At 50.3% G+C, this 27,126-nt stretch overlaps 3 protein-coding genes across 7 annotated transcripts; 1 reads left to right on the plus strand and 2 right to left on the minus strand.

Annotated features, from left to right (window-relative positions):
- Positions 1 to 1,832: 1,832 nt before the first annotated feature.
- On the minus strand, positions 1,833 to 9,954 carry LOC122388320 (endothelial zinc finger protein induced by tumor necrosis factor alpha-like). Of its 2 annotated transcripts, XM_043379297.1 has the most exons (9): positions 9,845 to 9,875; positions 9,122 to 9,432; positions 8,319 to 8,731; positions 7,862 to 7,947; positions 7,562 to 7,648; positions 7,255 to 7,279; positions 5,660 to 5,745; positions 4,589 to 5,331; positions 1,833 to 2,822 (listed from the first exon to the last, which is right to left on the minus strand). In XM_043379297.1, exons 3-9 carry the CDS (start codon positions 8,692 to 8,694, stop codon positions 2,009 to 2,011), a joined length of 2,217 nt encoding a protein of 738 aa, XP_043235232.1. In that variant the 5' UTR covers positions 8,695 to 8,731; positions 9,122 to 9,432; positions 9,845 to 9,875; the 3' UTR covers positions 1,833 to 2,008. The 2 variants fall into 2 exon arrangements, with proteins under 2 accessions (XP_043235232.1, XP_043235231.1); XM_043379296.1 differs by lacking the exons at positions 1,833 to 2,822; positions 9,122 to 9,432; positions 9,845 to 9,875 and adding an exon at positions 9,917 to 9,954 and having other exon boundaries at positions 4,185 to 5,331.
- A 190-nt stretch (positions 9,955 to 10,144) lies between these two features.
- On the plus strand, positions 10,145 to 15,187 carry LOC122388298 (methyltransferase N6AMT1-like). 3 transcript variants are annotated; one of them, XM_043379253.1, is made up of 4 exons: positions 10,145 to 10,257; positions 12,504 to 12,712; positions 13,452 to 13,617; positions 13,942 to 15,187. In XM_043379253.1, the coding sequence occupies exon 4, from the start codon at positions 14,053 to 14,055 to the stop codon at positions 14,740 to 14,742; it is 690 nt and encodes a 229-aa protein (XP_043235188.1). In that variant the 5' UTR covers positions 10,145 to 10,257; positions 12,504 to 12,712; positions 13,452 to 13,617; positions 13,942 to 14,052; the 3' UTR covers positions 14,743 to 15,187. The 3 variants fall into 3 exon arrangements, with proteins under 3 accessions (XP_043235188.1, XP_043235187.1, XP_043235189.1); XM_043379252.1 differs by having other exon boundaries at positions 10,168 to 10,195; XM_043379254.1 differs by having other exon boundaries at positions 10,186 to 10,234.
- Positions 15,188 to 15,555: 368 nt separating this feature from the next.
- Positions 15,556 to 26,336, minus strand: LOC122388297 (homeotic protein female sterile-like). 2 transcript variants are annotated; one of them, XM_043379251.1, is made up of 12 exons: positions 25,854 to 26,316; positions 24,895 to 24,955; positions 23,752 to 24,290; positions 23,550 to 23,661; positions 22,893 to 23,102; positions 21,441 to 21,704; positions 20,702 to 20,949; positions 20,305 to 20,425; positions 19,456 to 19,855; positions 18,829 to 18,999; positions 18,571 to 18,693; positions 15,556 to 16,768 (listed from the first exon to the last, which is right to left on the minus strand). In XM_043379251.1, the coding sequence occupies exons 1-12, from the start codon at positions 25,865 to 25,867 to the stop codon at positions 16,632 to 16,634; spliced, it is 2,400 nt and encodes a 799-aa protein (XP_043235186.1). In that variant the 5' UTR covers positions 25,868 to 26,316; the 3' UTR covers positions 15,556 to 16,631. The 2 variants fall into 2 exon arrangements, with proteins under 2 accessions (XP_043235186.1, XP_043235185.1); XM_043379250.1 differs by having other exon boundaries at positions 23,550 to 24,290; positions 25,854 to 26,336.
- Positions 26,337 to 27,126: the final 790 nt, after the last annotated feature.

Here is a 27,126-nt window from a genome sequence, read left to right on the forward strand (position 1 = left end):
CTCGGCCGGCTCGGACGGATTTCGAGCGATCACTTGGGAGCTGGTGAAGGAGGAGTGCATGGTAGACGCCACCAGCATCGACCTAGCGGCAATGATCTGCCGCGGCTTCCCCGAGACGCGTTCCGACGTCCCGGACCACCTCAAAGTCTTCTGGCCGATGAGACACGACCTGCATGAGCTCGAAGGCGTCCCATTCCACGGCCAGAAAATGTACATTCCACAGTCACTTCGAGTGGAATTACTGGAATGTCTTCACTCAGCTCATCAGGGCGAAGTGGGCATGAAAAACAGCGCTCGGAACCGATTTTTCTGGCCTGGGATGGATGCAGCAATAACACAGAAGCGAGCACAGTGTAAAACATGCCAAAGGATGGCCCCGTCACAGCCAAGCGAACCAGCGCTGGAACCGCCGTGCCCCGATTTTCCCTTCGAGATAGTCTGCACAGACTACTTCCAGCTGGCAGGCTACTTCTACCTGGTGTACGTGGACCGCTATTCAGGATGGTTGAACATCAGTCAAATGTCAGATGGCAAGATCTCGACCCTGGTCTCCGAGCTACGCAAGTATTTTGCGCACTGGGGCGTACCCGCCACCATTGAGTCTGACGGTGGACCGCCATTTAACAGCGAGGAATTCAAACAATTCCTCCAACAGTGGGGCATCAAGCACAGGCTCTCCTCTGCGCATTACCCCCAGAGCAATGGCCGTGCCGAAGTCGCTGTCAAAGCAGCGAAACGGCTTCTACAAGACAACACGAGCAGGTGCGGCCAGCTCAACACGGATCAAGTGACACGAGCGCTTCTTCAGTTCCGTAACACACCTGGGCGCGACGGTACGCGCGAGTCACCAGCACAGATCCTCTTCGGACGGCAGCTACGTGATGGACTCCCGACGCCGCACTTTGTTCGTCCCGAATGGGGGAAATTGAGGGAGCTCCGGGAACGTGGGTACGCTCAGCTGCACGGAAAGAACATCGACAAACGCTGCCTTGAGCCACTTGGCGTTGGGGACATAGTACAAGTACAGAACCAGCAAGGATCTCAGCCGACTCGCTGGGACCGCACCGGTATGGTCGTAGAAACACTGGGTAACCGTCAATACAGCGTCAAGATGCATGGCAGTGGCCGGCTCACCCTGCGAAACCGCCGCTTCCTCAGGAAGATACAGTCTCTGAACCCTGCCAATCATCAACCAATGAACCACACCACGGTCTACCAACGAGATCGCCCGCTCCTGCGCCCCAATGGACCGTCCGGAGCCCCCGTCCCGCCGGTCTTCAGTGCTGCGTCGCCGCCGGCCCCGGCGCCATTGCAGCCCGCCACCATCCATAGGCCGATTCCAGCATCAACAGCAAAGGCGACTGCCCGTGCGCCTCGGGCTGCCTCCTTAGCCCCACCATCAGTCATCCCACCAGCCAGCACTGATCCAGGGCAGCCGCTTGTCCAGCTACAAGCACCTTCGGCAGTTCAGCAAGATCCGCCACGCCGGAGCACACGGACGCGAGTCCCTACTAGGCGCCTGTCCATGACTCCACGTGGGCAGTCATACACAGAGATATCTGCCTGCTCCTCATCATTCAGATGGTGACATTTTCGACCACATACCCATGTCTGTGGTCGCGTTGGGGGGAGGGCATGAAGGATCCTCACCAACTCTTTCGTGGTTGTTATTAACAATCAGCATGTCGGGAGAACATGCATAACAAAATCGCGTGTGCACAAGTGTTAATTAAATGAGTGTGACGAGAACGGGAAACTGCGGATGATTTAGAATATAAAGTAGAACTTGGAAAATGTGTACTTGAATTTCATTTGCATATCATTCAAGATATATATGTAAAAGATCAATACTGTGATACTAAAACATGCATGTAGGTTAATTCACCCGCCTAAATCTCACATAAGTTACCCGCATGCAAACATGCACGGATTAGAAACCTGACAGCTAAACCATAAAAAAGGACGCGGCGGTAGGTACACCTTAGACCGACCGTCAAAATCATGCAGCTCACAAAGTTTCTGTGACGACCAGCGTCGAAGCTGGTGTCTGCTCCAGCAGAGGTACGACAATCCCAGCAGTACCCTCGACACCGCCGGACCCGAACTCACAGACGGGGACCAGAGAGGTCAGCGTCAGACACGTCTCGCTCGGCCCGCTGACACCGGTCTGAACCGCCGCTGACGGCGCTGGGGGCACAGCCGGCGCACCTCCCATCCCCTGAGGTGCGCCCTCCCGCTCGGTAGCCTGTCCGACCGTGACCAGCTGACGCATCGAGCTGCCGTCCCTGATGTCGAAGATGCCCTGCGCGGTGCGAACGGCGGTGCGGCCGATCCTCTCCCGACGCACGGCCGCCAGCTGCTCGGCAGTGTGGCTGCGCAGGTGAGCCGTCAGTGGCGTGCGTTGGCTGAACGCGCGACCGCACACGTCACACACGTGCGGCCGGTCGCCCGTGTGCGTCCTCCGGTGGGAGGACAGGATGCGCTCGGTGCGGAACGTGCGGCCGCATATCTCACAGCTGAACGGCCGCTCGCCCGTGTGGATACGTAGGTGTTCGCGCAGCATCTGAGCAGAGGACATCTTTTTCTGGCACACGTGACACTCTGCGGGTTTAATGCCGAGGTGGCTACGCTGATGGATGCGTAGCGCGTGGCTGGAGAGCAGCGTTTTGCCGCAGACGGAGCAGCAGAACGGCCGCACGCCCGTGTGGTCCACCTCGTGGCGGCTGAGGGCACGCCGGTCCATGAACGCCCGGTCGCACGTGGTGCACCGGAACCGGCGCTCGTTGGTGTGCAGCTGCACGTGTTTCTGCAGCGAGCTCGAGCTGGATAGCTGCTTCTGGCAGTACGGACAGGTCTGAGGCTGGGACGAGCGGGGCGCGGACCGACCGCCGCGGCCCCGCCGCCTGGGGGGCTCTGTCGTCACCAGCCACGTACAGTCCTTCTGAAATGCACAAAACCATATACTCGTACATGGAAGATTCTGCTGATAAATGATTAAAAAATGATATAATTTTACTTGATCAGCGCAAGAATGATGTAAATATAAATCTCGCACAGCTGACACACAAAGAAACGCTCATCAATACCAACAAGTAAAAAGCAATAAACATGACTTAGATGGCATCAGTAGGTATCTCACCTGAGCAGATGTTGGAGCATCTGATGCCTGCGGTCCACTCATTTCCCCTGAAATAAACAAGTAGACCGGACCAGAATAAAACAAATGCTGACGATAATGGAGTCTAAATCTCACTCTGCACTGCCGTCGACTGTGGTGGTCCTTTTGGGCTGGGCATTTTTTATCGTTGGATAGGTATTATCATACGGTCAGACTGCGGTCGGTATTAGGGCATAATAATTCAGCTTGACTTTGTGCTAATTCAATGTTCACTGCTTCTCGTATAAAATAGTTAAAGACGACCCAAAGCGACGCTCAAGGCAGTGACGCAAAGCAGTACGAACCGAGAAAGACATTCTCATTCGTCCTCTGTAGTTATCAGAATACAGGCACATCAATCACATCATGACCAATGGTGTGGCGTTAAATCCATTTGACAGCCATGTAAACTCAATTTCACACCTAACGATCTATGCCGACAAGAAGCATTTAGTCATCAGCTCGTCAAAACTTCTTTCGACGTTTATCACAACTCATTAGCGTAAAAGTGAATAACTGAATACCTATCGATTCGGCAAGACTCTGGAATTTCGGGCCTAGAAGGCACGAAATTCGAAAAAAGTTGGGGCAGTCATGCTCAGCAACATTTTTATTCTAAAATAAAAAAAAAACAGCCGCTGCCTTGAAGCACGAAGAATTGTCGAATGATCGCTAACTTGTTCGATGACGTGTATGCTGCACGTCGTTTAATACTGATCTGTTTTCGTCATCGTGTCGTGCAATGTCGTGCTTACTAAACGTCTCGTTGTATTAACTACATTTCTTGTCCATCACTGAACGCATATATAGAAAAATCGATCTCGCAACACCCTCGCACACAAAGAATGAAATACAAAACTAAATGTTTATTTGAATTCAAGTGCGTTACAAAAATAACGAGTAATCATCGAACACATGACAATTATGAACAGCATGAATTAATAAAACATGAATTTGTCATCTCGACCGACAAGAACAATAAAGAGAAGACGGCGAGAAAACAAATGACTGAAGCAAGAAACGGATGCCGTAAACAACTGCTGTTGGCAGTGCAGAGCGAAAAATCAAAACCTTAACATAAGTCATAAGCTCATAGGCTCAGGTAGTGTCTGCTTTCCCGACAGGCTGCTGCAGTTCCCTGACTTTATGAGACCCTGTCGTCGCTGCAGCACGGCCTAACCTCACTGTACCGGTCCTGCCGGCGCAGTCATCCACAGACCCTGGGCGCCCACAAACGACCCGTCCGGCCCGTGTGAATCGCGCCAGTGCGCCTTCAGGACCTCCGCGCCCGGAAAGCACTGTAAGCACGCCGGACACTGGACCAGCTCCGCAGAGGGCACCACTGGCACCGGCGGTGGCGGCGGCGCGTCTGGAGCGTCGGCGCGCGCGCTACACACCATGCTCTGTATGTGTTTCTTCAGCGGTGTGCACTGCGAGAAGCCCCTATCGCAGCGAGGGCACCGGTACGGCCGCTCGCCGGTGTGAGTCCGCCGATGGGACGCCAGGATCTGCGACCGGGCGAACCGTTTCCCGCACACTTCGCACACGAACGGTTTCTCACCCGTGTGAACGCGCATGTGGTCCCGCAGAGCCGACGGCATGCGGAACGCCTGGTTGCACACGGCGCAGACGTGCGGCTTCTCTCCGCTGTGAATCATCTTGTGTCGCACCAGCACCTTGGCCGTGGCGAACATGCCACCACACACGTCACAGCAGTGGGTCTTGACGCCAGCGTGCGTCTCAATGTGTCGCCGCAGCTCATGTGTGGCGCGGAACGCCTTGCCGCACTGCTCGCAGCTGTTGCTCTTCTCGCCCGTGTGGATCTTGCGGTGTCCGATCAGTGCGCTGTGCTGTCGGAAGGCAGCTGGACAGGTGTCGCACTTGAACGGCCGCTCGTCCGAGTGTATAGCGGCGTGCGTGACCAGGTCGGAGCGGCGCACGAACGAGCGCTCGCACACCGTGCATTGGTGCGGCCGGATACCCTGGTGGAGCTTCAGGTGGGTATAGATGGAGCGCTTGTCGGCGTACCGTTTGTCACACACCCGGCAGGCGTACGGCCGCGGGCCGGGGACCACCTCTATCAGAGGGGACAGCGAGCCCCGCCTGGCCCGGGCGGGCGGAGGCGGCATAGACGAGCGGTTCTTTCTCCGCCGTTGCGAGGCTGACGATCCGACCTGGAATAAACAACAAACGCAATGCAGAGGAGACGATATTTCAGTCAAATACAAAAATTCCATGGAATGGTAAGACAAGTGAGTCAGTTACACTAAGTTTGCTAATGATCTTTAGAATGCAATTTGCACCGTGAGACATGTCAAAAGCCACATAGGTATAAAATAGTCTTGGCTGCAAACTTATCAAACCCTTTATCACCAATAGTAACTGACTCACAGCACGTTACATGAGTCAGATAAGCACAGTCAAAGCTTAACAAACATGGTTTTTACCCTGAAAATATTCACAAAGCGTAAACCAAAACAGTGTCACTCGCTGATTCCTCACCTGTTCAGTGTCGGAGTAGTTCGGATCGTCTGTCACCTCGTCCTCCTGGGGCGAGCCGCTGTCACTGGACGAAGCCGGACTGCCACCTGAACCGCAGCGAGCACCACTCAGGGCACAGCCGCGCCAGCAACGCGCCACCGTAGGCTCGATAGAGGAGGACCGGCCCCGGAGGGATGGGGACAGACCACAGACGTGGCACCGACGACCAGGGGAAGGGGGATCCCGAGGGAGCAGGACAGGTCCGACACAGCTCGGACGGCCCATGAGAGACCGAGCCCGGAGAGTGGAACGAGCTGCCAGCACGCCGCAGACGGCCCGAGAGGGGCCGGCTCCTCGGAGGGGTTGGGACAGGCCAGGACTGACGCAGACATAACCACGGCGGCAGAAATGGATGGGAGGCGGATAAAGAGACTTGTGACCGTCGAAGGCACTTGATAGGCTTGGTTGAGGCGCACAGATTAGCTGGGCGATCGAGTACGGAATCCCGTGTGGAGGAGCGACCGCGGATTTGACGGGGTGAATATGCGATAATAATTACCGAAGAAATGCGACTAGTGATGTCGTCAAAGGAATGATTGCAAGAATACATTGTTCTCTTGTAAGTTGCATATTTAGTCATCGTTTACTTTAAGAAACAAAAGCTTTCTGAAAGAAAACCAAAAGTCCCACAACTTCATGGCATTCGTAGCAGCGTAAGAACATTATCAACGATGTAATTTATGCGAGCGAGACGTCACGAATGATGCTGATGCTTAAGGAGTACATATTAGGAGCTCATATTACGATACTTTGATCTATGAAAATCTTTTGCGGAAACTGATTGTAGTAACCGATGGGAAATAATCAGTCGGCAATCGTGCTATGCGGAACAGTATGGCCAATGGTATGGCTCCAGGCGTTTACCACTAGTGACATCTATCAGCAGACACGCAAGTTATATCCATGATAGTGACGAAACATGATTGCAGATTTATCAGGATCGCCAAGACAAGGCAGACAGCGAGCCTGCTGTTGTTATAGATGTGCATTAATTATAGCTACGATACAGAAACTTAATTGCGACAGGCGTAGCCAAGATAAGACATAGTTTTGCTTATCATTGAGCTGGTGCAGGGTGGGAGCAGATTTATCAGTAACACTGAATATGCTCGTTAGAGCGTCAAAGAAAAGACCGTGCAAAACATGCATAATGCTAGCTTTGGGTCTGATTCATACTGAGGAAACTCAGCAGCCCGTGGTTTTTCATTCGTGATAAGCAAGCAAAACTTATAGCAGTTGAGTTGTTTACTCATCATCCAATCACTTTACCTATTCTCCACGTCTGCTCCTTCCAAAACTCGAATGTGTCCAAGTGGCATGTTACCGAGGCCAGAGCCCACGCAAAACAATGCTCGTTGCGTAGGCCCTGGCCTGTACCGTCCGATCTGGAAATTCTTCCTTTTTATTGTGCCAACATAGTCGGCCACGGCAAAAAATGGTCGGCCACCATCGTTCCCAAAAGACAAAAGACACAGTAATTAAAGTCAACGACTAAGATTAACACAAATAAAGTCGACACAACTACTTAGCAGCATTTAGCAGAGATGAACACTTACCAGACTCGACGTTGACCGCGGGTTCCTAGAAGAAGAAAATGGGGGCAATGTTAGTTGTAAGATAAATATTGTGGTAAAATAAAGCACCTGAATAATTAAAACCTACGAACCGCATCTTCCCAGTAGACGTCAAGCAACTCGAATGCTCTGACATTACGATCGTATTGCAGCGTACAATGAGTGGAGTGAATTGCAGTGCGCCATACGTCTGATCGTACCACCCGGTATGCCCGCAGCCCGACAGCCGTATCCGCACAGCCTTTCTAGTGCCTTAGACATAGAGGACTCTTCAGTGTCCTGTCCTCACCGTGGGGTCATCGGCGTCATCCGAGTCCCCCAGATCGGCCAGCGGGTCCGCCAGGACCTCCGGCTGTTGGTCCGTCTCCGAGACATCCTGTGCAGGAATGCAGCACACTTCACATGAAAGATCGATGTGATGCATTCAAGCATAGCAACGCTTGTGTGTGTGAGCGGTAAAATTAAGCAGTTCTTGCTGGGATGTTGTCTGTAATAGGTTGGATGCGAGATATTCGTTAAAACAAACCATACATTCCTCATGAATCGAAAGCACGATCAGCGGAAGGCTGGGCTGTTTCGTGACACTCACCGTTGTCTCGTGTAAAGCGGTGTCCGAGTCAGCCGGCTTGCTCTTTTTGGGCGTTGCTTTTCTCGGTCGCCGAGTTCTCGGTTTCTCTGAAGTAATGCAAACATGACATGCATTAGATGTGTGCTCAGCACAAATACAGCAAATCAACGAAAAACACAAACAATAAATTCATGGCACACTAAGCACAATATTTCATCTACAACATGAGAAAGACTGTACCTGAAATTTACATATTTTCTGGATGGTTTTCTATCTTCAAGCTGTTTGAACAATATACTCCTTGAATCAGATGGAAGCCAGCAGGTTGAACAGCGAATTCCAACCAAAGCAACACACCAATGGCAAGGAACAACAAAAATATCTCAGCTTTGTGACCAGGCATTAACGGCTACATAACATCTGCTTAATACCTACTACTGTAACCAGAAAGCTCAAATACACTTCAGTGCATATTCACCAGAAGCAGATGAAGCAGATGATCTCAGTGCCTTGGAAGAGGTGGTCCGCCTTTGGGTGGTGTTCGTCACCATCTCCACCAGCTGCTTGGTCATGTCGGCCAGCCTGTTCTCGTAGATGACGATGTCGTTGACGAAGGCGGCGCAGCGGGGACAGACGAGGTCGCCGGGCGCGCTGCCGTCTGGCCAGCCGTCCACCGGCGCGGCGGAGCGCACCTTCTCCAGGAACGAGACGTCTGGCTGAGCCGGACAGGCCGCGTGCACGTCCTGGGAGGTGGCCAGCTCCGACTCGGCCAGCGCGCGGTCACAGACCAGACACTGGGGCACCCACGACCGTCCGGTACTCCCCGACGGCCGGGCAGGCGCCACGCTGTTCATGGTGAAGCCTTCCGCGGCTCAGCAGTGGCGTAAGGTCCTAAAACAGAGATAACAATGAAGCGCAAAACGTGCCAGGCCAGGCAGACATTGACGCGACCGATCGCGACGCAATTTTCAGTACCCTCGAGTTTAACACTTTTAGCCTGAAAACTTCATGGCCCTGATCTCCGGGGATGGGGAACGGTAGATTGCTCCCGCAGAGCGGCTGGTGTAATGTGTAGTGACTCGGACCAGTTGCCGGGACACTGACGCAAGCCACACAATGAACCGCCCGGGTCAGTGAGCGGGCGTCCGAGGGCAGGGCGGCCGCTTGTTTCGCCAGGTTGTCCATGTTTTCACTCCCCTCGAATCTCGATCCCGCAGTAGGCAGGAACCCACTGCAGGATCACTTCATGATGCTCGGCAATGTCAATTAGGTCTTCCATACCTATCTCCGCACTAAAGGTGTCACTTGGGCAGCTGTTCCTCTTCTGAGTTTGACTCAGGGCGGCTCACGACCACGAGTCACGAGTCCACGACTCTGAGCACCTAACGACCGGGGTGGGGTAGGTCTCGTCCCAAACCCTCTCTAGAGCTGACCACAGGGCAAATCTGCTGCTAGATTGCCCGGCATACCGACAAATTCAGCGACCGCCATACAACAAAAAAACTATGTGACCGCCAGAGCCCTGCTCCAAAAAATTTGCTGTCTCATGGCTCATGCTCTCAGCTCTGAATTAGGCACATGCGAAGTTACACCTGACCTAACGTGAGCTGAAATTTTCAACACAATCAAGCCACCATACTGGACGTATTTGGCATAACGTGTATTTTTCCAATCTGGCAGGTGCCTAACTCTCATAGTAAATGTTCAATCAAACCATCACCCTGATGATATCTTTGTACGTTAGTCATTCTCCTCTGTTACTTGAGGTAGGTAGCAGCTTGTAACTTTGTAACTCCATAGGCAGGCACCTTCCTACAGTTCAGTGACGGTGAAGCTCAGCTCTGGCTCAGGCGCAAATTGAAATGAAATTGAAATAGGTAGACCCACATCAGGGTACAATTGACCGACATCAACATTGTATTTCCAGTATGCCTGATGGTTGAGGACAGTTAGCCTTTGAGTTCTAACCCGTGATTTCTAAATTTACACGAGTGTATATAAAACCTATAAAAAGATGGTGACAGGTATACTGTCTTTGTGACAGGTATGCAAGGCCGTATAAGTTCAGGTATGTACCCTGAAAATTCTCTCGAACGCAATCGATATATGTTATTTGCGATCGCAATTGCAAAAGAAACCATTGAATTCGGTAATTTGTGTTCAAAGTGAATAGCTGATGACCGTTTTCTGCTAGCGGTTCTTCACGCGCTTATCCTTTCACGGGTTAGCCCTTTCCATCGACAGGGATAGATTCTGTTTAAGAACACATCTAAATGCCGCAATTGTCTTATCGATAAATCCAACAGTCACCGTGGGTTTATTGTTTTGGTTTTATTGGTTTCACCGATTTCGCCGGTCTCACGTTCTTTTTCTAGGCTCTTGCCTATGATCTAGGTTCTTGCTCGTTCTTGTTCTAGGTTTGTTTTCTACTGCTGTGACTTGAACGATCGTATCATCATCCCAAGTGGGTGCATAAACACGTTAGGCCTTGTGCTACAGGCCTTGGACATCAACTCAGCAGCAGGCTCAGACGATCTTCACCCCATGCTTCTCAGGAACTGTGCCACTGGGCTTGCCTACCCACTCTACCTGCTATTCCAAAGGTCCCTCGGAGAAGGCAAACTCCCAACTCTGTGGAAGTCATCGAGAGTTGTCCCGATTTATAAGAAAGGTTCAAGGTACGACGCACTCAACTACAGACCGATCAGCCTCACTTCTGTGACGTGTAAATGCTTAGAGAGAATCATTGTTCGTCATCTCTCAGCTTACATGGAAGACAACGGCATCCTGACTGACCACCAGTTCGGATTTCGAGCAGGCAGGTCTACCATGGATCAACTGCTCCTGGTGTACAATGAGGTGTCTCTGCATGTAGACAGTGGAAGTGTCGTTGATGTCGTGATGTTCGACTTCGCCAAAGCGTTTGATGTCGTTTCTCACCAAATCCTCCTAACAAAACTTCGTCTCCTTGGTATCCAGGACAGCCTGGTCCGATGGATCGAGGACTTCCTAGTTGACCGACAAATGGCCGTACAGGTGAAGACAAAGCTGAGCAGCCCTCACTGTGTCACCAGTGGTGTCCCCCAGGGCTCTGTTCTGGGACCCATCCTATTTCTGCTATTTGTAAACCACGTTGCTAGCAACCTGTCATGCCGTTACAAGGTTTTTGCAGATGACCTGAAGATGTACATGAAAATTCGTCATATCCCGCATGCCAGCTATGACCTCGATTCACAGATGTGCCAGCGTGACATTGATATGCTGCAGAGCACTGCTGAGTCTTGGTGCCTTTCTCTGAATGTTAAAAAGTGTGTTGTCCTTCGTTTTCACAGGAAATTCCACGCTCTCCCCCCTCCATGTTATCACATCTCCAATGCCCCAATCCAGGTTGTCCACTCCCACACCGACCTTGGCGTTGTAGTTGATTCAGACTTGAAGTTTCACAATCATATTACAGCAACGGTTTCAAAAGCCGCGGGTCTAACTCAGAACCTGCTTAAATCTACTGTTTGCAGGTCCCCGGACTTTATGATGACACTCTTCAGCACGCACGTAAGGCCTTTGATCGAGTACTGTTCTTGCGTGTGGCACACCGGATACGTGGGTGACTTAAGGCTCCTCGAGTCAGTCCAGCGGCGTTGGACGAAGCGCGTCCATGGTCTCGGCAACCTAGATTACTACTCTCGACTTAAGGCCCTGAACCAATTTTCGGCCAAGGGCAGGCTCCTCCGAGCTGACATGATACAATGCTGGAAACTCTTCCATGATAAATGTTCAATCAAACCTTCGGATATATTCGTGCTCTCGCCATCCTCTGGAACCCGAGGCCACCGCTTTAAGTTGCCACACGTCCGTCCCCAAACAGATTTACGTGCCAGATCATTTAGTGTCCGCTGTATCACTCCATGGAACTCTCTACCGGACGAAGTAGTGTCTGAACCAGATTTAACCAGGTTCAAATCCATGTTATCTGCGACACTGGGTGATACCCTGTTTGTATACTAGTCTCTAGTGCGTATCTAAATGAATTGTGTCCCATGACCGTTAACTGTGTTCCGATTATAATGTTGCTGTTTGTATCTTGTCACTCTTGTAAACTCATTCATTTGGCACTTGTGGGCTCACTTTCCCGTTTGGATGTGTTCTCATCCATCGGGCGAGCTCTTTCTATGCGGGTTCCTTCCCTTCTCCCCATCCCTGCATTCATTTTGGCTACTCTCAGACCAAGGGAACCCCAAACAGGTGAGTTGAACAGGTGAGTAGGTCAGCACAGTGCTTTATGTGTAAGCCCACCCATATAGCAAAATGATGTAGATAATTTATTGCTCAGCTTCATGAATTTTGGGACATATTTGCCCTGACACAAGTATCATCTGACCAGTGAAGAATGGCTGTGTCAACAGCAACAGGCCATGTAGCCTGTAGGTTGAAGTGTGAAACATTCCCCGCATTTGGAGTGTCTCAGACGACGCAGATTCTACATCTTGCGGCCAACCCATTCCATAACCGCAGCCAAGCCCCGCTGACCTGGGACGGGATTGGCTGGATTATTTATATATTTATATACACTGTGGTGGGCTGGACAATGTAGAATCTTCGTCGTCCGAGAGACACCTAAGATGGGTTGTTTTAACTTGTTGCATAACAGACCATTTTATTTCAGTCCTCCTTGTGAGTTGTGATAAGCAGGCCAGCAGCTCATATATCTAATGACTGAGTTCAAAAAGTCATGGATGACACAGCCAGCACAAATACTTCAGTTGAAGACAGAGACTTTGGTGACAATCCAACAAGTGATGCACTCTCAGAAGGATTTCTGAACTCTGTAAAACCTGTCATCGATCGCATTGATCTTGGAGTCAAGGAAACACAGTGAGTCACAAGTTAAAATTGTTATTCCCTTTAATTTGTTTGTTTCAATAATAATCCATTTTATCCTTAAAAATGCATGGCATCAAAAAACATGCTCTAATCACTTGCATGCAAATTTTTCAACTTTCATTGATGTGAGGAATTATATTATCATCCCAGCAAGCAATGAGAGTCCATTTCAGTTTGAAAAGCTGTATCTTACATGCACATAAATATTTATTCATTAGTAATGAAGTTCAACCCCAGAAAGTTCAACTGTATGCTGCTCTTGCAACCACTGACTTTACCTGCCTTGGGTACAAGCTTAATCACATATCTTAGCACTTTTAGAAGGAAATGGCCCTTATTGACCAGGCACTAGGGTTTGATAACCAAGCTCCATAACTTTGTTAAAGCAATAACCATGCAGTCATTTGGAATGAGCCAGCAGCTGGCTTCCTATTGCCTTCTTTGGTTTCCTCACACCCACTTGTCATTTCTTCGAATGTTCCAGGTAGAGCTTTGAGGTACTTACCCACCAACCATTTCAGCTACCAGCACAGTTACAGGTAGCTGATACTGGCCAGTGGCCACTGAATGGCCACCCTGTCGCTAATGCCTTGTCAGTTGTCACTATTGTCTTTAATGCCAGTGCCACCATTGCCTTAAATGTTAGGAGTAATGCTAAGTAAGTACCGTCATCATTACAGGTAGAACCAGATCAAGAAGGTTTGACTAACCCTTCCCTCCCCCATTACAGAGAGAGCCAGGAGACGCTGAGTGCCCTGCTCGAGGCGATCGCCGAGGACTTTGCCCGGTTGTCGGCCGTAGCACCGTCGCCGGTTGACATTGAGGAGCACGTGAAGCGGCTGCACAGCGTGAAGAGACGCGTGGCCGTCACCAACAATACGCTGCAGACCGTGCAGGTAACGGCTGGCGGCCGGAGACTCGGCGGCTGCGGATGGCTCTCAGGTCACATCGCCGCCACAGCTAGTGCAGTCAGCTGCACGCTCATTCATTCATTGATTCATTAATTCATTCGTTCAATCATTCATTCATTCGTTCGTTCGTTCGTTCGTTCGTTCGTTCATTCATTCATTAATATATATTTCATTCATTCATTCGTCAATTCCATTTGTTTATTCAATTAACCCTTAGATCATACACTGCTGCTCGTTTATTTGAAGACTCACAGTTCGCTCATTTTCTCATTTGACAATGGACTTACGGCTGTCGACCATTCACTGCAGGAGCGCTTGACCAGGATCAGGAGTCACCTGGCCCGACAGCGTGCGGCGCACCCGCCGGCGGCCGCCGCCGCCCCCGCTGCTGACCCCGCGGCCGCCCCTCAGTAGCGCGCCATGCAGACGCCCGACATCTCCCACCTGACGGCGGCCGACTACGACCGCGTCTACGAGCCGGCCGAGGACTCGTTCCTGCTGCTGGACGCCCTCGAGGCGGACCTGGAGCGGCTGCGCGCGCGCCGGCCGCGCCTGGCGCTTGAGGTCGGCAGCGGCTCCGGTGTGGTGATAACGGCGCTGGCGGCCGCGCTGCCCGAGTGTCTCTGTCTGGCTACTGACCTGAGCGAGGCCGCGTGCCGCGCCACGTGGCGCACGGCGCACAGGAACGGCGTCACCGTGCTCCCCGTGCGCTGTGACCTGACGGCGGCGCTGCGGCCGCGCCTGGCCGGCCAGCTCGACGTGGTGCTGTTCAACCCGCCGTACGTGGTGACCAGCACGGAAGAGGTGTGCGCCAGCGGCGGCCTGGCGGCCAGCTGGGCCGGCGGAGAGCGCGGCAGGGAGGTGACCGACCGCCTGCTGCCGCAACTGCCCGACCTGCTCGCCCCGGACGGACTGTTCTACCTGGTGGCCATCCGGGAGAACGACGTGGACGACTTGGGCGCGGTGATGGCCGGACTCGGCTTCGACATGTTTCGGGTGATGAGCCGGCGGGCCGGACCGGAGCACCTGTCCGTGCTGAGGTTCGAGCGGCGCGCCGAGTCGGGAGGGACCGGGCCGCCGGAGGGTGGAGATGTACCCCAGAGACCATGAGGATCGCCGCGGATCGGCCGACCGGTGGAGAGGTGTACCATAGGGACCGAGATGGCGCTGGTGGTCGGTGGTGTGCAGGAATATCATAACTGTGATCTATCCTGGGCGCTCTTTTGTATACCATGGGAGGGGCATGATCTGGAGCTTTGGGCCGTCAGAGCGGGAAGGCAACGAACCGTCGTATGCCAAACGCATGCCAAGGAAATGGCGGGACTTTGCGACCCGATTTGATAAGATGGTCAATCAAAATAGGGTTTACAGTTCCTCAGTGTATACCCAGTTTGTTTATACCCCTGCGTCGTGCGATAAGAGCTATCTGAGCATTGTTGAGTTAGCTACTCCTTGTCGGTGTTCGTTTTTGTTTTGTCGAACGCCTAGCATGCTCCTGAATTTTGATGTGCTTTTAACAAACGAGTTTATCAGTGAAAATATAATAAAATCTGCCTACGTTCGTTTTAAACATAGGTTTAGGTTGATGTCCAGTTTCTTATCTGTCTCAGCTGTATACTTATTACTTATTGTTTTTTTTTTTCCTGATCGGGTTTCCCGTTCCCACCATGCACTTGCCCGTCAATTACGTAGGCTCATCTGCATATGAAACACAAGCGAAGGGTAAAATGCTTCTCTCGTCTCCCGCTTCTGTTACGCCAAATCTCCGTCGAAGTCTAGCAGAATTTTAATATTCGCGAATTTCCTCAAGTTTCTTCTCTTTATATTCATCCGCGTTCAACTGATTCTTGAGTGGCCGTGTGTTGGTTAACTCGCCACTTAATCTACTGCGAACGCATTTCTACGTCCATTTAAAAACAACCGTTTTACACGTCATAGCATGTATTCTGTGCAAACCATTGAGTGCAGAAATATCGGAAACCGCGAATGACAAATGATCATCTATTCTGCCTCGCTCACACGCCGCACGCAGCTACAATGAACATGAATTTTCGAGCATGACCTTATTGCTACTTACAATATGGCAACATTCAAACAGCAGCCGCAAAAGTTAAGCAACGCTCAGAAGACAGCAATGAGAACTGACGGGAACACGGCGGTCTACACGAAATGATCAATGACTACTTGGGAGGGGCGAGGGGACCATATAAAACGCATCACTGCCGGCCAATGGATGTACGCGCGGGGGCCTGGAGAACACTTATAAACTTTCGCTGTACACATCGGATAAATAATAGACGCCTATGTTGACAAACCAGTGTACGTAGGACGATGGGCAGTTGTGAGGCGCACAGCGCCCCGCCGGTACACTGACGGCTGAGCCGCGCGGGCGCCCGCGAGTCCCGCGGGGAGCCCACGCCGCTGGTCCGCGGCCGGCGAGGGCGGCTCTCCGGTCCGCAGCCCCGCGCGGCCCGTCCTAAGGCGAGATCAGACGTGTTGTTTGTCCACCGGCGGCCGCCCGAAGCGTCAGTGAGCGATCTGCCCGGCGGCGGCGGCGGCTGCCGCGCCTCGGTCCTCGTTACCCGCCCCGAGACACCACACAAGTTCACCGTCCCCGCCAGCGCGCCATCACTCGACGGGCTACCGAGCCCCAACGATTCCTGCTCCCGGGCCGCCAGCCTCTTCTCGCGCGCGTCGTGGACTCTCCGTCTGGCGCGACGATCCCACAGTTACGCTCCGCGGACGGCGCGACTGGCGCCTCCGCAACATTTCTGCACTCAATGGCTTCACACCGTCACATAAAACTTAGATCCACCTAAAATTCACAACCTGCTGAACGGTTCTGCGGGTCGGCACTGAGCGACTGTTAAACAAACACCCGCGCGCCGACCCACAAAGGTTGGACACATGATTTCTGCGTGCATGCTGGCGACGGGCGGGCGCTGGCGGGGCGGCTGGTCCGGTACAAAAGTGCGCGTGCTGCTGTGGCGGCGCCGCGACTAGCCGGCCTCGGAGTCGCTGGAGTCTGAACTGGAGCTGCTGGAGCTGCTCGAGCTGCTGTCCGAGTCTGAGGAGCTGGAGCTGGAGGCCGACAGACGCGCCGTGCCGCCGCCCTCGCCACCCTTGGAGTCGTCAGCTGCGAGGCACACGGACGGACACACCCAGTCAGCTCAGGAATTATTGACATGTATGACATGTATAGGAACTTTCTACCGTGACCACGAAACGCGCATCGATTTTTGTCTGCCTGTTCAGCTCTGTCTCCATGCAACAGCAAGAATTTATGAGGCATAGCAACTATCGAGTTAAGATGATCAATTGCAGGTTACCTTAGTTGACTGCATGGGAAGGTCGACGGTTTTAGGTTACTTAACCCGCGCGGGGCTGGGGTCTCCAGCCGAACGCGCCCCCCTAAAATCTCCCAAACTAATGGTCCGATTTGGAAAATTCAAACGCCAATCGAACGCTCTCATCACGAACTACTAAAAACATGTACTTAATTTAAAGTTTGAGGTCAAGGTCAAGGTCAGGTCAAGGGTACAAATTGCAAGTTTCTACAGTATCGGCCTTGCACCGTAGTTGCCGAAGAATGGAGTCATGGACTGAGACTGATCGCCCAAAACGTGTTCTTATGCTACCAAGACAATATTCGTTGCATACAATATCATTCAGAGGTCAAGGTCAAGGTCAGGTCAGGTCAGGTCAGGTCACCAAAAAACAAAATATAGAAAAGGGCATGTGCGACACATGTTTTATGGGTCATTTTACTCATAGAATTCAATAGGCACACTCAATAAGTGATATGGACCACCTCTGGATGAATTTCAGGTCGAGGTCAGGTCAAGGTCAGGTCAAGTGAGGTCAAATTTTGAAGTTGGTTGTTAAGGCCTAAAAAGGTGTCTATCTGATGCAGTTTTTCACGGCGAATCGAACGGTGCTATTTTTGTTTCCGTACGAGGTCTAGAACTTCCAAAAAAGTCATTTTTCAAAAAATTTGTGTGTCGTAACGTCATAAAATTTTGAATAACTCCCACATTTTTGAACCGATTCTTCTAAAATTTGGTATGTAGGTGCACATAGACCACTTCTCTGACATATATTCCGTTTTTTTCGATAGACTCAAAATTTTGGATTTTATAATGATTTTCCAAAAAAAGTCAGTTTTTTGAGAAAAAAATTAGGCCAAAATCCAAAATTTTTAAAAAACCGAGATAGCCATTTGATAGACAAAGTAAAATTACGTATAACCTTTTATGTTACGTCTTGATTCCTTTAAAAATGAAGATGTTAGCGGCGTTTGAACTTTTGCCGTTTTTGAGGCGAAAATGGCGAACATGACGTCACTAAAACGTCAATTTCTCAAAAATTTTCCGACGGATTTCGCTCAAATTTTCAGGGAACGTGTCAAATTTATGTAAGAAAAGGTACTGAAAGTTTGGCGGCGCTGCGCGCCGCTGTTTTTGAAATATCGCAAAAATTCGCGAGGGGGGGTAAAATTTACCCCCCCAGCCCCGCGCGGGTTAAAGCACGAAACCGAAGACTACTTTAACGAAGTATTCTGGGTTGCAAACGACACTAAATCACAAGTTATATGCGATACAGTAAATTGACGAAACATCCCATTGCAATTATATTCCGTTAAAGCAAGAACAAAAATGGCGAGCCAAATGGCCGTAGACCTAACTGCGCAGTACTTCCGCAACGTAACCCCTAATGATGGCTAAAAATAATGTTTTCAAGAGCATGGGACCAACTTCACTCCAAATAGCCAATGCCAATGCCGAGTCTAGCCACGGTTGGATACACACAGAATGGACTACCATTCCTTCACTCATTTGGTATATGGACTGACGAGAGGGAGCTTGCACCCCAGTGACGGAAAGCAGAAGTCAGACGCTGACCGGCCTGCCGGCAGCTCCAGCGCTGCTGACTACTCACACTTTTTGACGGGTTTCTTGGAGGTGGTGCCGAGCTGGCCGGTGACGTCCTGCAGCCGCTTCTCCAGCTCCTGCTTCTTCTCCATCATCTGCTCGTCCTTCGACTTGCTGCTCTGCTTCTTATCTAAAGGATGGCGGACAAATGTCAACAACCGTGTGTATTTACATCAGAAACGGCGGTACGCGTCTGCAAACGACGGCATTGGGTAAGTTGGATATGGAAGTCAAGACAAGACGCACGGCTAACCTGGACACTCACCGAACTGTTTTCTGGGCTTTTTGCGCAGACAACTGGCCACGTAGGACTCGAGTTCGCGCAGCGTGGAGGGTCGCAGCGTTTCAAAGTCGATCTCGATCTCGTCCGGGTTGGAATCTCGCAGAGAGGGCTCGCGAGACTGAATAATGTGGACAACGCGACCCAGCTTATCACCTGGGAATGCATGAAGCGAACCACGTTACGAACACTTCGCACCCGGAACCTGACGAGCAGGCGTTTCAAGAATGGTCAGAAGCTCCGCTATGATCCCTGCCGGGTCCGACCGGCCGGCGGACCGGGCGACGACCGTAGAACACGGCCGACGACAGCCACCGGCCGGACGGTACACCGACTCAGATGACGCGCATGGGCTGAAGTATCATCATGCTAGCAAGTTATAGGTGTGAACCACTAAATAATACCAACAAAATAACCGAAGAAGCGCAGTTAACACTACAAAATTGCATTAGAAACGTAACATCAATAAAGCTTAGCACACCAGTTTGATTTGCACAGACATTTTGCACATCTCAATAAATCAGTAAGCGACCAACAAGCGAATAAAGTATGAATGAATTAGCTGCTGTCCAGTAAACCCCAACCAAGCTCCACGCGTCATCTCCATCTCACCAGGCAGTTTGTTGATGTCGAGACTGAGCTGCCGCTTCTCGTCGTAGGACATGGGTCGGGCGTTGTCCTCGTCCTCCTCAGAGTCGTAGGCGGGCGCCGGACCGGCCGCGGCCTTCTTCTTGCCGGGGCCGCCCTTGGCAGCCTTGCCGGCGCCGCGCGGCCGCCGGCCCACCGCCGGCTTGTTGCCGCTCGGTGCCTTCATCGGCTTGGTCTTGAGCGCCTTGCCAGCGCCGGCGGCGCCCGGCCCGCCGGCCAGACTGTTACCGAGCGGACTGAGCGCCGACAGACCGTCGCCGTGGTGGCGGTCGCGCTTGCTCTTCTTCTTTTTGTCCTTGTCCTTCTTTTTCCTGGAGAGGCTCTCCTGGAGGAGGGTGTTGATCTGCTCCTGGACGACCCGCAGCTGAGAGCGAGAGGGCATGCTCGGTTAGCATCGGATCAGAGCAATCAGCCGGTCTGTGTAAGGGTGACAATGGTCAGAAGCTCCGCTATGATCCCTGTCGGGTCCGACCGGCCGGCGGACCGGACGACGACCGTAGAACACGGCCGACGACAGCCACCGGCCGGACGGTACACCGACTCAGATGACGCGCATGGGCTGAAGTATCATCATTTCAACCGGTAAAAATTTGTGCTAATAAATGTCTTAGAATCTACCGCAAGCAACAATAAAACATTGCTTCGCATGAAGTTCATTGAACCGCGTACGAAATTTCGCATTGCGTAGCACACTCCTTGCTCATGGTTAAATCAAATACAACACAAAGTCATGGTCAACGCAACGCAGAATATAACCACGCATGGATAAACCCCTCACTGCCGCGCAGTGCTCCGCTCGGCTCCGGCCCGTACCTGGTTCTGGAGCACGAGCAGCTTCTGTTCCCGCTCCTCCTCAGAGTGGTCAGACTCCGACTCGGAGCTGGACCGATCCTCGTCAGATAGGAACGCCTCGTCCTCGGGAATCTTCGCAAACCTTAGGGCGCAAAACCACAGCGCACGTTACGTCACCGGGGCGGAGATGACGCAAGCTGAACATCGGACTGGGAAAATAACCTTTCACCAGTTCTATCAGCAACAACATAAAAATGAAACTTGGATACAACCAAGCATGCAGTTTTCAAAGTAATCCAAACTTAAACGTCGCATATGATAGCTTGCTCCCGTTATTGCATCGATCGACAGGCTGAAAATAACTACCTATGCATTCAAATCAGTGCATAATTAACCGCGCCAGCGAGCGAACGCTCACTTCATTTCGAAGACATCCTGCAGTTTTCTGGCCATGGCGACCACGTCGTGGTCGGGCGGGTTGTACTTGTAGCAGTTGGTGAATATGAGCCGCACGTCACTAGCGAACTCGCTCGGCGAACGGTACTCGCGGTTGTCCATTTTCGTCTTGGCCGTGCCCAGGTCCATGGGCTGTTTAATAATATCGTGGTAGTCCTGCAAGCCCAGGCTGTCCGCGTCCACAGGCTTGTAGAACGGCCACGCGTATGCCTAAGGGGTGAGAAGGACGGTGTTACGGACGGGCGAGAGACGGACTCTGAAGCTGTGGGGAAGAAGCGGTCAGAAGCTCCGCTATGATCCCTGTCGGGTCCGACCGGCCGGCGGACCGGGCGACGACCGTAGAACACGGCCGACGACAGCCACCGGCCGGACGGTACACCGACTCAGATGACGCGCATGGGCTTAAGTATCATCATGCTAATGAGGCATAATATAACAGGAATACTAACAGTGTTAATTAAGGTACGTAATAGTCATTTTCCTAGAGTCATTTTCCTAGACATTTAGGTTCAATTAATTACCCACTTAGCCAACCAATCGATAATCGAAGCGTCCTAACAAAGAAAACTTATTAATCGAGATGTTAGATGTTAAGAAAGTGTCAGCGCTTCCACAATTTAGGATCGCCGCATACAGACGTTTTACTTAAAATAAGCCAGCACAAAATACTACAACTTTTACTCATAAAACAGCCCACTTACTGAGTGTTTCTTTGAGAAGAGCTCCTTGAGGATCTCGTTGCAGGCCTTCATCGACTCCTGCATCTTCTCTCGGTTCCTCCCCGCGGCGGCGGTGCGCGCCTGAGAGTCCGGCAGGTCCTTCACCACCTTCTTGATCTGGCGTCCCGACTCGCGCCGTTTGCCCAGTTTGGAGACCTTGGCCTCCGTCGGGGCGAACGGCGGGTCGGGCGTGCCAGCCATCGCCGGCGTCGTCGTGTCTGCCTTCCGTTTGACGCCCTTTTTCACCTGCCGATGGCACACACAGTCAGCGGTGGATAGCCGAGGGAAGGACAACAACCACGGGCACCCGTGATCAGAAGCTCCGCTATGATCCCTGTCGGGTCCGACCGGCCGGCGGACCGGGCGACGACCGTAGAACACGGCCGACGACAGCCACCGGCCAGACGGTACACCGACTCAGATGACGCGCATGGGCTGAAATATCATCATTTAGAAGGTTGACAATAACAAACAAAAAACACGTCTTATCAAGTCACCTGAAGTCTGAACAAGATAGAGCTGAAGAAACGCTCGACTCAGAGCCCAAATTTAACAGCAAACTAAAATGCATTGTCACCTGTACATAACCTCAGATCAGGGTTGGCAGGGGGTGGCAAAAACTGGTTTTTGCCAGTGGTTTTAACCGGTTTAAACCGGCTGGCAGAAACCCTGGTGGCAAGAACTGGCAAAAACTGGCTAAAACTCAGATGGCCAAACCTACAACTTTTCTAGTTAGGAATGGATTTGAAATGTACAAATGCATTTCTGGTAGTTATATAGATGCACTAAACATTCTAAAGCTGCCTCATTACTTATCCCTGCTTAAAATGTCTATGCATGTCGGTAGACATCCACAACGGAACGTATTTCCATGTAGGGGAGAGTGGGGCAAGACAGCCACGGTAAGTAAGGTGCCATGCGGTGCCGTGCGCATATCAGTGACAGATGCCCCTTCGCACTTCTGATTGTGCAGGACTCACCCAGTCACCCTTGCACTGGCTCATTTGTCACCCCAAAAGGCATCTTACTAGCTCCTTATGGAAAGCCCATACAAATGTTTGAGTTATGAAGCATTTCAATGGTCAATGACACTTCTGTTTGAAAGCATAAAGCTTTCACCGAATTCTCCTTAAAATGCTTCATGTTCAAATTCATGTCCAAGCATAGCATTGTGATATTTCTTAGTTTTTGCCAGTTTTTGCCACTTTTTGCCGGTTAAAACCGGTTTAAACCGGCAAATGGCATAAACTAGTTTTTGCCGGCAAAAATGCCAACCCTGCCTCAGATTGGTTATGCTGATAAGTGGCACCAGTGAACTTACATTCGGAACCAGTCCCGCAGCCTCCCCGGCACACAAGCCTGGCACCGCGCCGCCTAACTCAGAGCCCACCCGGCCCACAGGCGTGCGCGCTCGCCGGCGACAGGCGTAGCTACCTTGTGCGGCATGGTCTGCGGCGGGACGGGCTGTGCGGCTTTCTGGGCATCCGGCATGGCAGTGGCGGCGGCGGCGGCGGCGGTGGCCGAGGGCGGTGGCGGCTGCGCGGCGGTGGCCGGCGGCACGGGCTGCCGGAGGGGCGCAGCGGCAGCCGTGGCGCCGGGTACGGCCGGCTGACCTGAGGGGGCGGTGGCGCCGGCCGGCGTCACCTGAAACACACCGCACGGACGTCAGCAGCAGCCGCAGCAAAAATGAATGGGGCTAGGACTCAAAAAGTGTCCCAGATGAACTAGCAAGGGAGTAACTTGGCTCCATATTCTGCAAATAATGGCAACACAAATGGCTGTTTGATTGACATAACTAACAAACTCACAAAACAATTTTTTCAAAGTGCTGCTATATGGAGATTCTGGTTTGGATCCATCAATAAGGAGACTACAAGACAAAAGAGACCAAAACTGATGTGATTCTACCTTTTCTACTTATGCCAAGAATTAGAAAATGATTTGCATGATGAGAAGAAGTTGAGAGTCAAGTGAAACGCATTAATTCTGATCAGAATATGGTAGAATGGAGCAAACAGACAGGTAAAATGGGTCAATTATTCCATCACAACCATTGACATTAATATGCTGCAGCTGGCTCCAACCACTCACCGGTTTGACTGAGTTGGTGAGCGCGGCGCTGGCGGGCGGTTTGACGGCGCTGGGCACGGTGGGCACGGCCGTGGAGCCGGGCACTGCTGGCGGCGCCGCGGCGGAGGCCGGCGCGGCCGCGGCCGCCGGCGCCGCCCCGGGGGTGGTGGCCGCCGCGCTGGCCGGAGGACGGCCGCGGCCGGCGCCCGCGCCACCCGCCGGCCGGCCCTTTTTGGCCTTGGCATTTTTACTGGGCACATCATGAAACACCTCCTCCTGGGGCATCTGTGACACTTTTGTTAAAAACATCTTCTCTAGAGTTTGTGCCATAAGCACCACATCCTCACCAGGCTTGTTGTACATGTAACAGTTTGTAAACAGTGTTTGAAAGTCCTCTATGCAATCCTTAGCATACTGATACCACATATTCTCTAATCGCTTCTTGATTGTTCCCAAGTCCATAGGCTTTTTGATGATTTTATGATAATCAGGCAGGTTGAGTTGGCCTGGATCAACAGGAACCTGAAATGGCCAGGCATACTGGTGCTTCCACAAAGTCTTCAGCACTTTGTTGAGGTACTGCAGCTGGTTTGAACTCCTCAGGGGCTTGTCTGGTGGCGGCATGAAATCTGGCTGAATTGGTCCAGTGAAGGGCTTCTCTTCCTCAGTCTTCTGGCCATCAGTTGTATCCATCTTGACAGGTGGAGGGTCCTTGGCAGTCACAGTTCGGGTCACCTTGGCAGCATTATTGGAGTCTGTTTTCTGTAAAGACAGTCATGAATAATGATACCTACAAGGAAATATACTACCATGAAGTCCTAATCCAGATCTCTGATGGACCCTTTCACCAGTCAACAATAAACTGAATAATAATGACGAAATAACTACTGAAAGAAACTTATGACACTTTCAATTTAACAGAAAAAAGTAAACCCCCATAAAGTGAACAAAGTAACAGTGGCAGATTGGTTTGTACACTTCTACCTACTCAAGAAGATAGCAAAATCTAGGGCGCTGTACCACCCACATACAGCTCATGCATGATGAGCTATATTCTTGGATAATTTGATGAGCAACAGAACCAGAAATTTCATAGGGTAAACACTGCTTTACTGGAGGTTTCAAAGCAAAAAAAAGTCAAAACAAAAATTCATACTGCCAGGTAACTACCTATTTTGTGATGATTTTCCATTGCTAACCACAGTGATTCCTGAAAATGAATTGGTCACAACAACATTAAGTTCTTTGATGATGGCGATGGTCTATGCCCTTTCAGCATCTTATTTTGAGAATCTTTTAGAAGGTGAGTATTGCTCATTTCATAGGTAAGCTAGATTATATGAGCAGTGAGCACCCATTTCCTTACCTCTGAGTTTGCCACAGTTGATGTTGTCCCATTGCCCTCTGGGGGCTTGGTATCAGTGGCACTGAAACAGAGGGCACACTCTGTGAGATACTGGACACAATATGGATGTGGTGTTTAAACACCACATCCATATTGTGAGATTTACAACAACAACAGGAACAACAACAACAAAAAACAGTTTTAGTACAAGTAGTAAGAGCTAGAACATCTGAATAATGGAGGACGATATTAAAAAAACTATGCTTAACAAACTTCATCTGTTTCAATAGCATCAGCTAGCCACTAGAATACTTGGGATCAATCAATCCTGGCAAATTGCATCACACATACCTAAATATGAATCAATACTGCTGGATAAAAGACAGATCTGCAATATAACAGTGATATTACTAAAATTTAATAGAATACACACATCAAATATCATGCACTTTTGGTAATTTACTAGACAATCAGCCAGATAATAAATACATATTTTACCAGCAAACTCATTGAAATTCAGGGGGCCTCACCAATTGCCTAAGATAACAATATAATGGTTATCTTCCAGTAAGGTACCCAAACCTTAGAACTTGTCAAACTTAACACAACATACATAATTAGGTACATTTGTACCTAACTACATAAAATAACTGTTCATTAATCATTATGTTCATCTGTTGTCATTTCTCATGTGTGCTCAATTATCAAAATCATTGTAAAAATGCACATTAATGCACATAAAATCAATTTATACTTTGACATAATAATTTGGACACGTCATGTGAAACAAAAAATTAAAAATGGCAAAACGGAATGCAAACATGTACAAGCATCAATTTTAGGCCGAGGCCTCACTGTAGCAAAATACACAACTAAATAATATGAGCTCTGAAATTTAAAACAACACATCATAATAAAATCAATGGCTTGGTGAGGCCCTCTACACGGCTAACCGCACGCATTTCATCACGCTAACTCACTTTTCCGTGGCCATGCCGCGGCCTCGTCACTCAGGAATCCTGATTCGTATGACGCGGACACACAACACAAAACTCATTTATTTTGACGAAATCCTAATAGAAAGACTTGTGTCATTCAGCAATTAAGCGTATCACGGCTATTACATAATCAAAATGAACGACTCCCTTTTCCACGCCGTAACCGCCGCTGGGAGCAATGGCCGCCAAGCTCCCCGTTTCAGCGTCTCTCGCAAAATGAAGCAGAATGTAGGAATACTGGTTTTTGATTGGTCGACAGCTATCACGTGACCTTCACATTGCATTTTCTTGGTGGTTTGCGACGTATCTGATGGCGTTCACCTGTCGATCTCAGTCACATTGCATCCATTTTCAATCATATTACCCAGAAAACCACTACAAGGGTCACTTTTTAGCGAAAATTCATCCATTTATTCGCCAGTCAAACCGACGCCCACCACCAACGGCTGTTGCACTTCTCAAGGTATATAAAAACACTAGGTAACACCGAAAAATTCCTTCAACATGAAGGCAACGGGTTCAGGTCTTGACAACTAGTGCTAGCATGATTTGCAAGATACTTGCTACGTAACTACTTTACAGATTTTCCTAATACTTTGCTATTACTTATGTTTCGCGATTTAATAAAGACATATTTTTAGTTATCCTCATTAAAATTCGTTCTTGCCAAGAAATTTGTAATTTCACGGTATGACATCATGCCTTCAGGAAGCCTCGGATATCTCAGTATCTAGGCAGTGAACCTACTTAATTCTGATGTTTTTAGAAATGAAATTGATTTTTGCATTCTCTTGATATGAACTTTTTGGAAAACAACAGAAAAACATTAAATTATCGCTTTTCAAAGTGCCATTTTGTGCTTGATAAGAAGTGATGGCCCTTAGACAGAGCGTTCCTATAAAAAATCTAGAGTGAGCTGGCCTCTATAAAAATTAAAATTAGCACCAGTATTTAATTGTCTGTTAGATGTTAATTTTCATTAAGCTTAAGGTTCTACGGAAAAAGGCGAAATTCGCCCCTAAAGGCTTCAATGTCTGAATGAAAAAAGGCACTATGGTAAAGAGGTAGTTGAAAAATGGGAGGGAGCTGGCCTCTACAAGTTGTTGATTGAGATAGATTAGCGTATTGATTTTCGATTGATATACCTCATTAAGCATATGGTTTTACGGAAAATGGCTAAATTTGTCGAAAACTATCTCGTTTTTGTTATAAACCGTATATTAGAAATGGCGACGTGCGCCACTTCCGTCGCCGA

The sequence above is a fragment of the Amphibalanus amphitrite genome, unplaced genomic scaffold, assembly GCF_019059575.1.
Source record: "Amphibalanus amphitrite isolate SeventyFive unplaced genomic scaffold, NRLGWU_Aamphi_draft 000317F_arrow, whole genome shotgun sequence".
Lineage (NCBI taxonomy): Eukaryota > Metazoa > Arthropoda > Thecostraca > Balanomorpha > Balanidae > Amphibalanus > Amphibalanus amphitrite.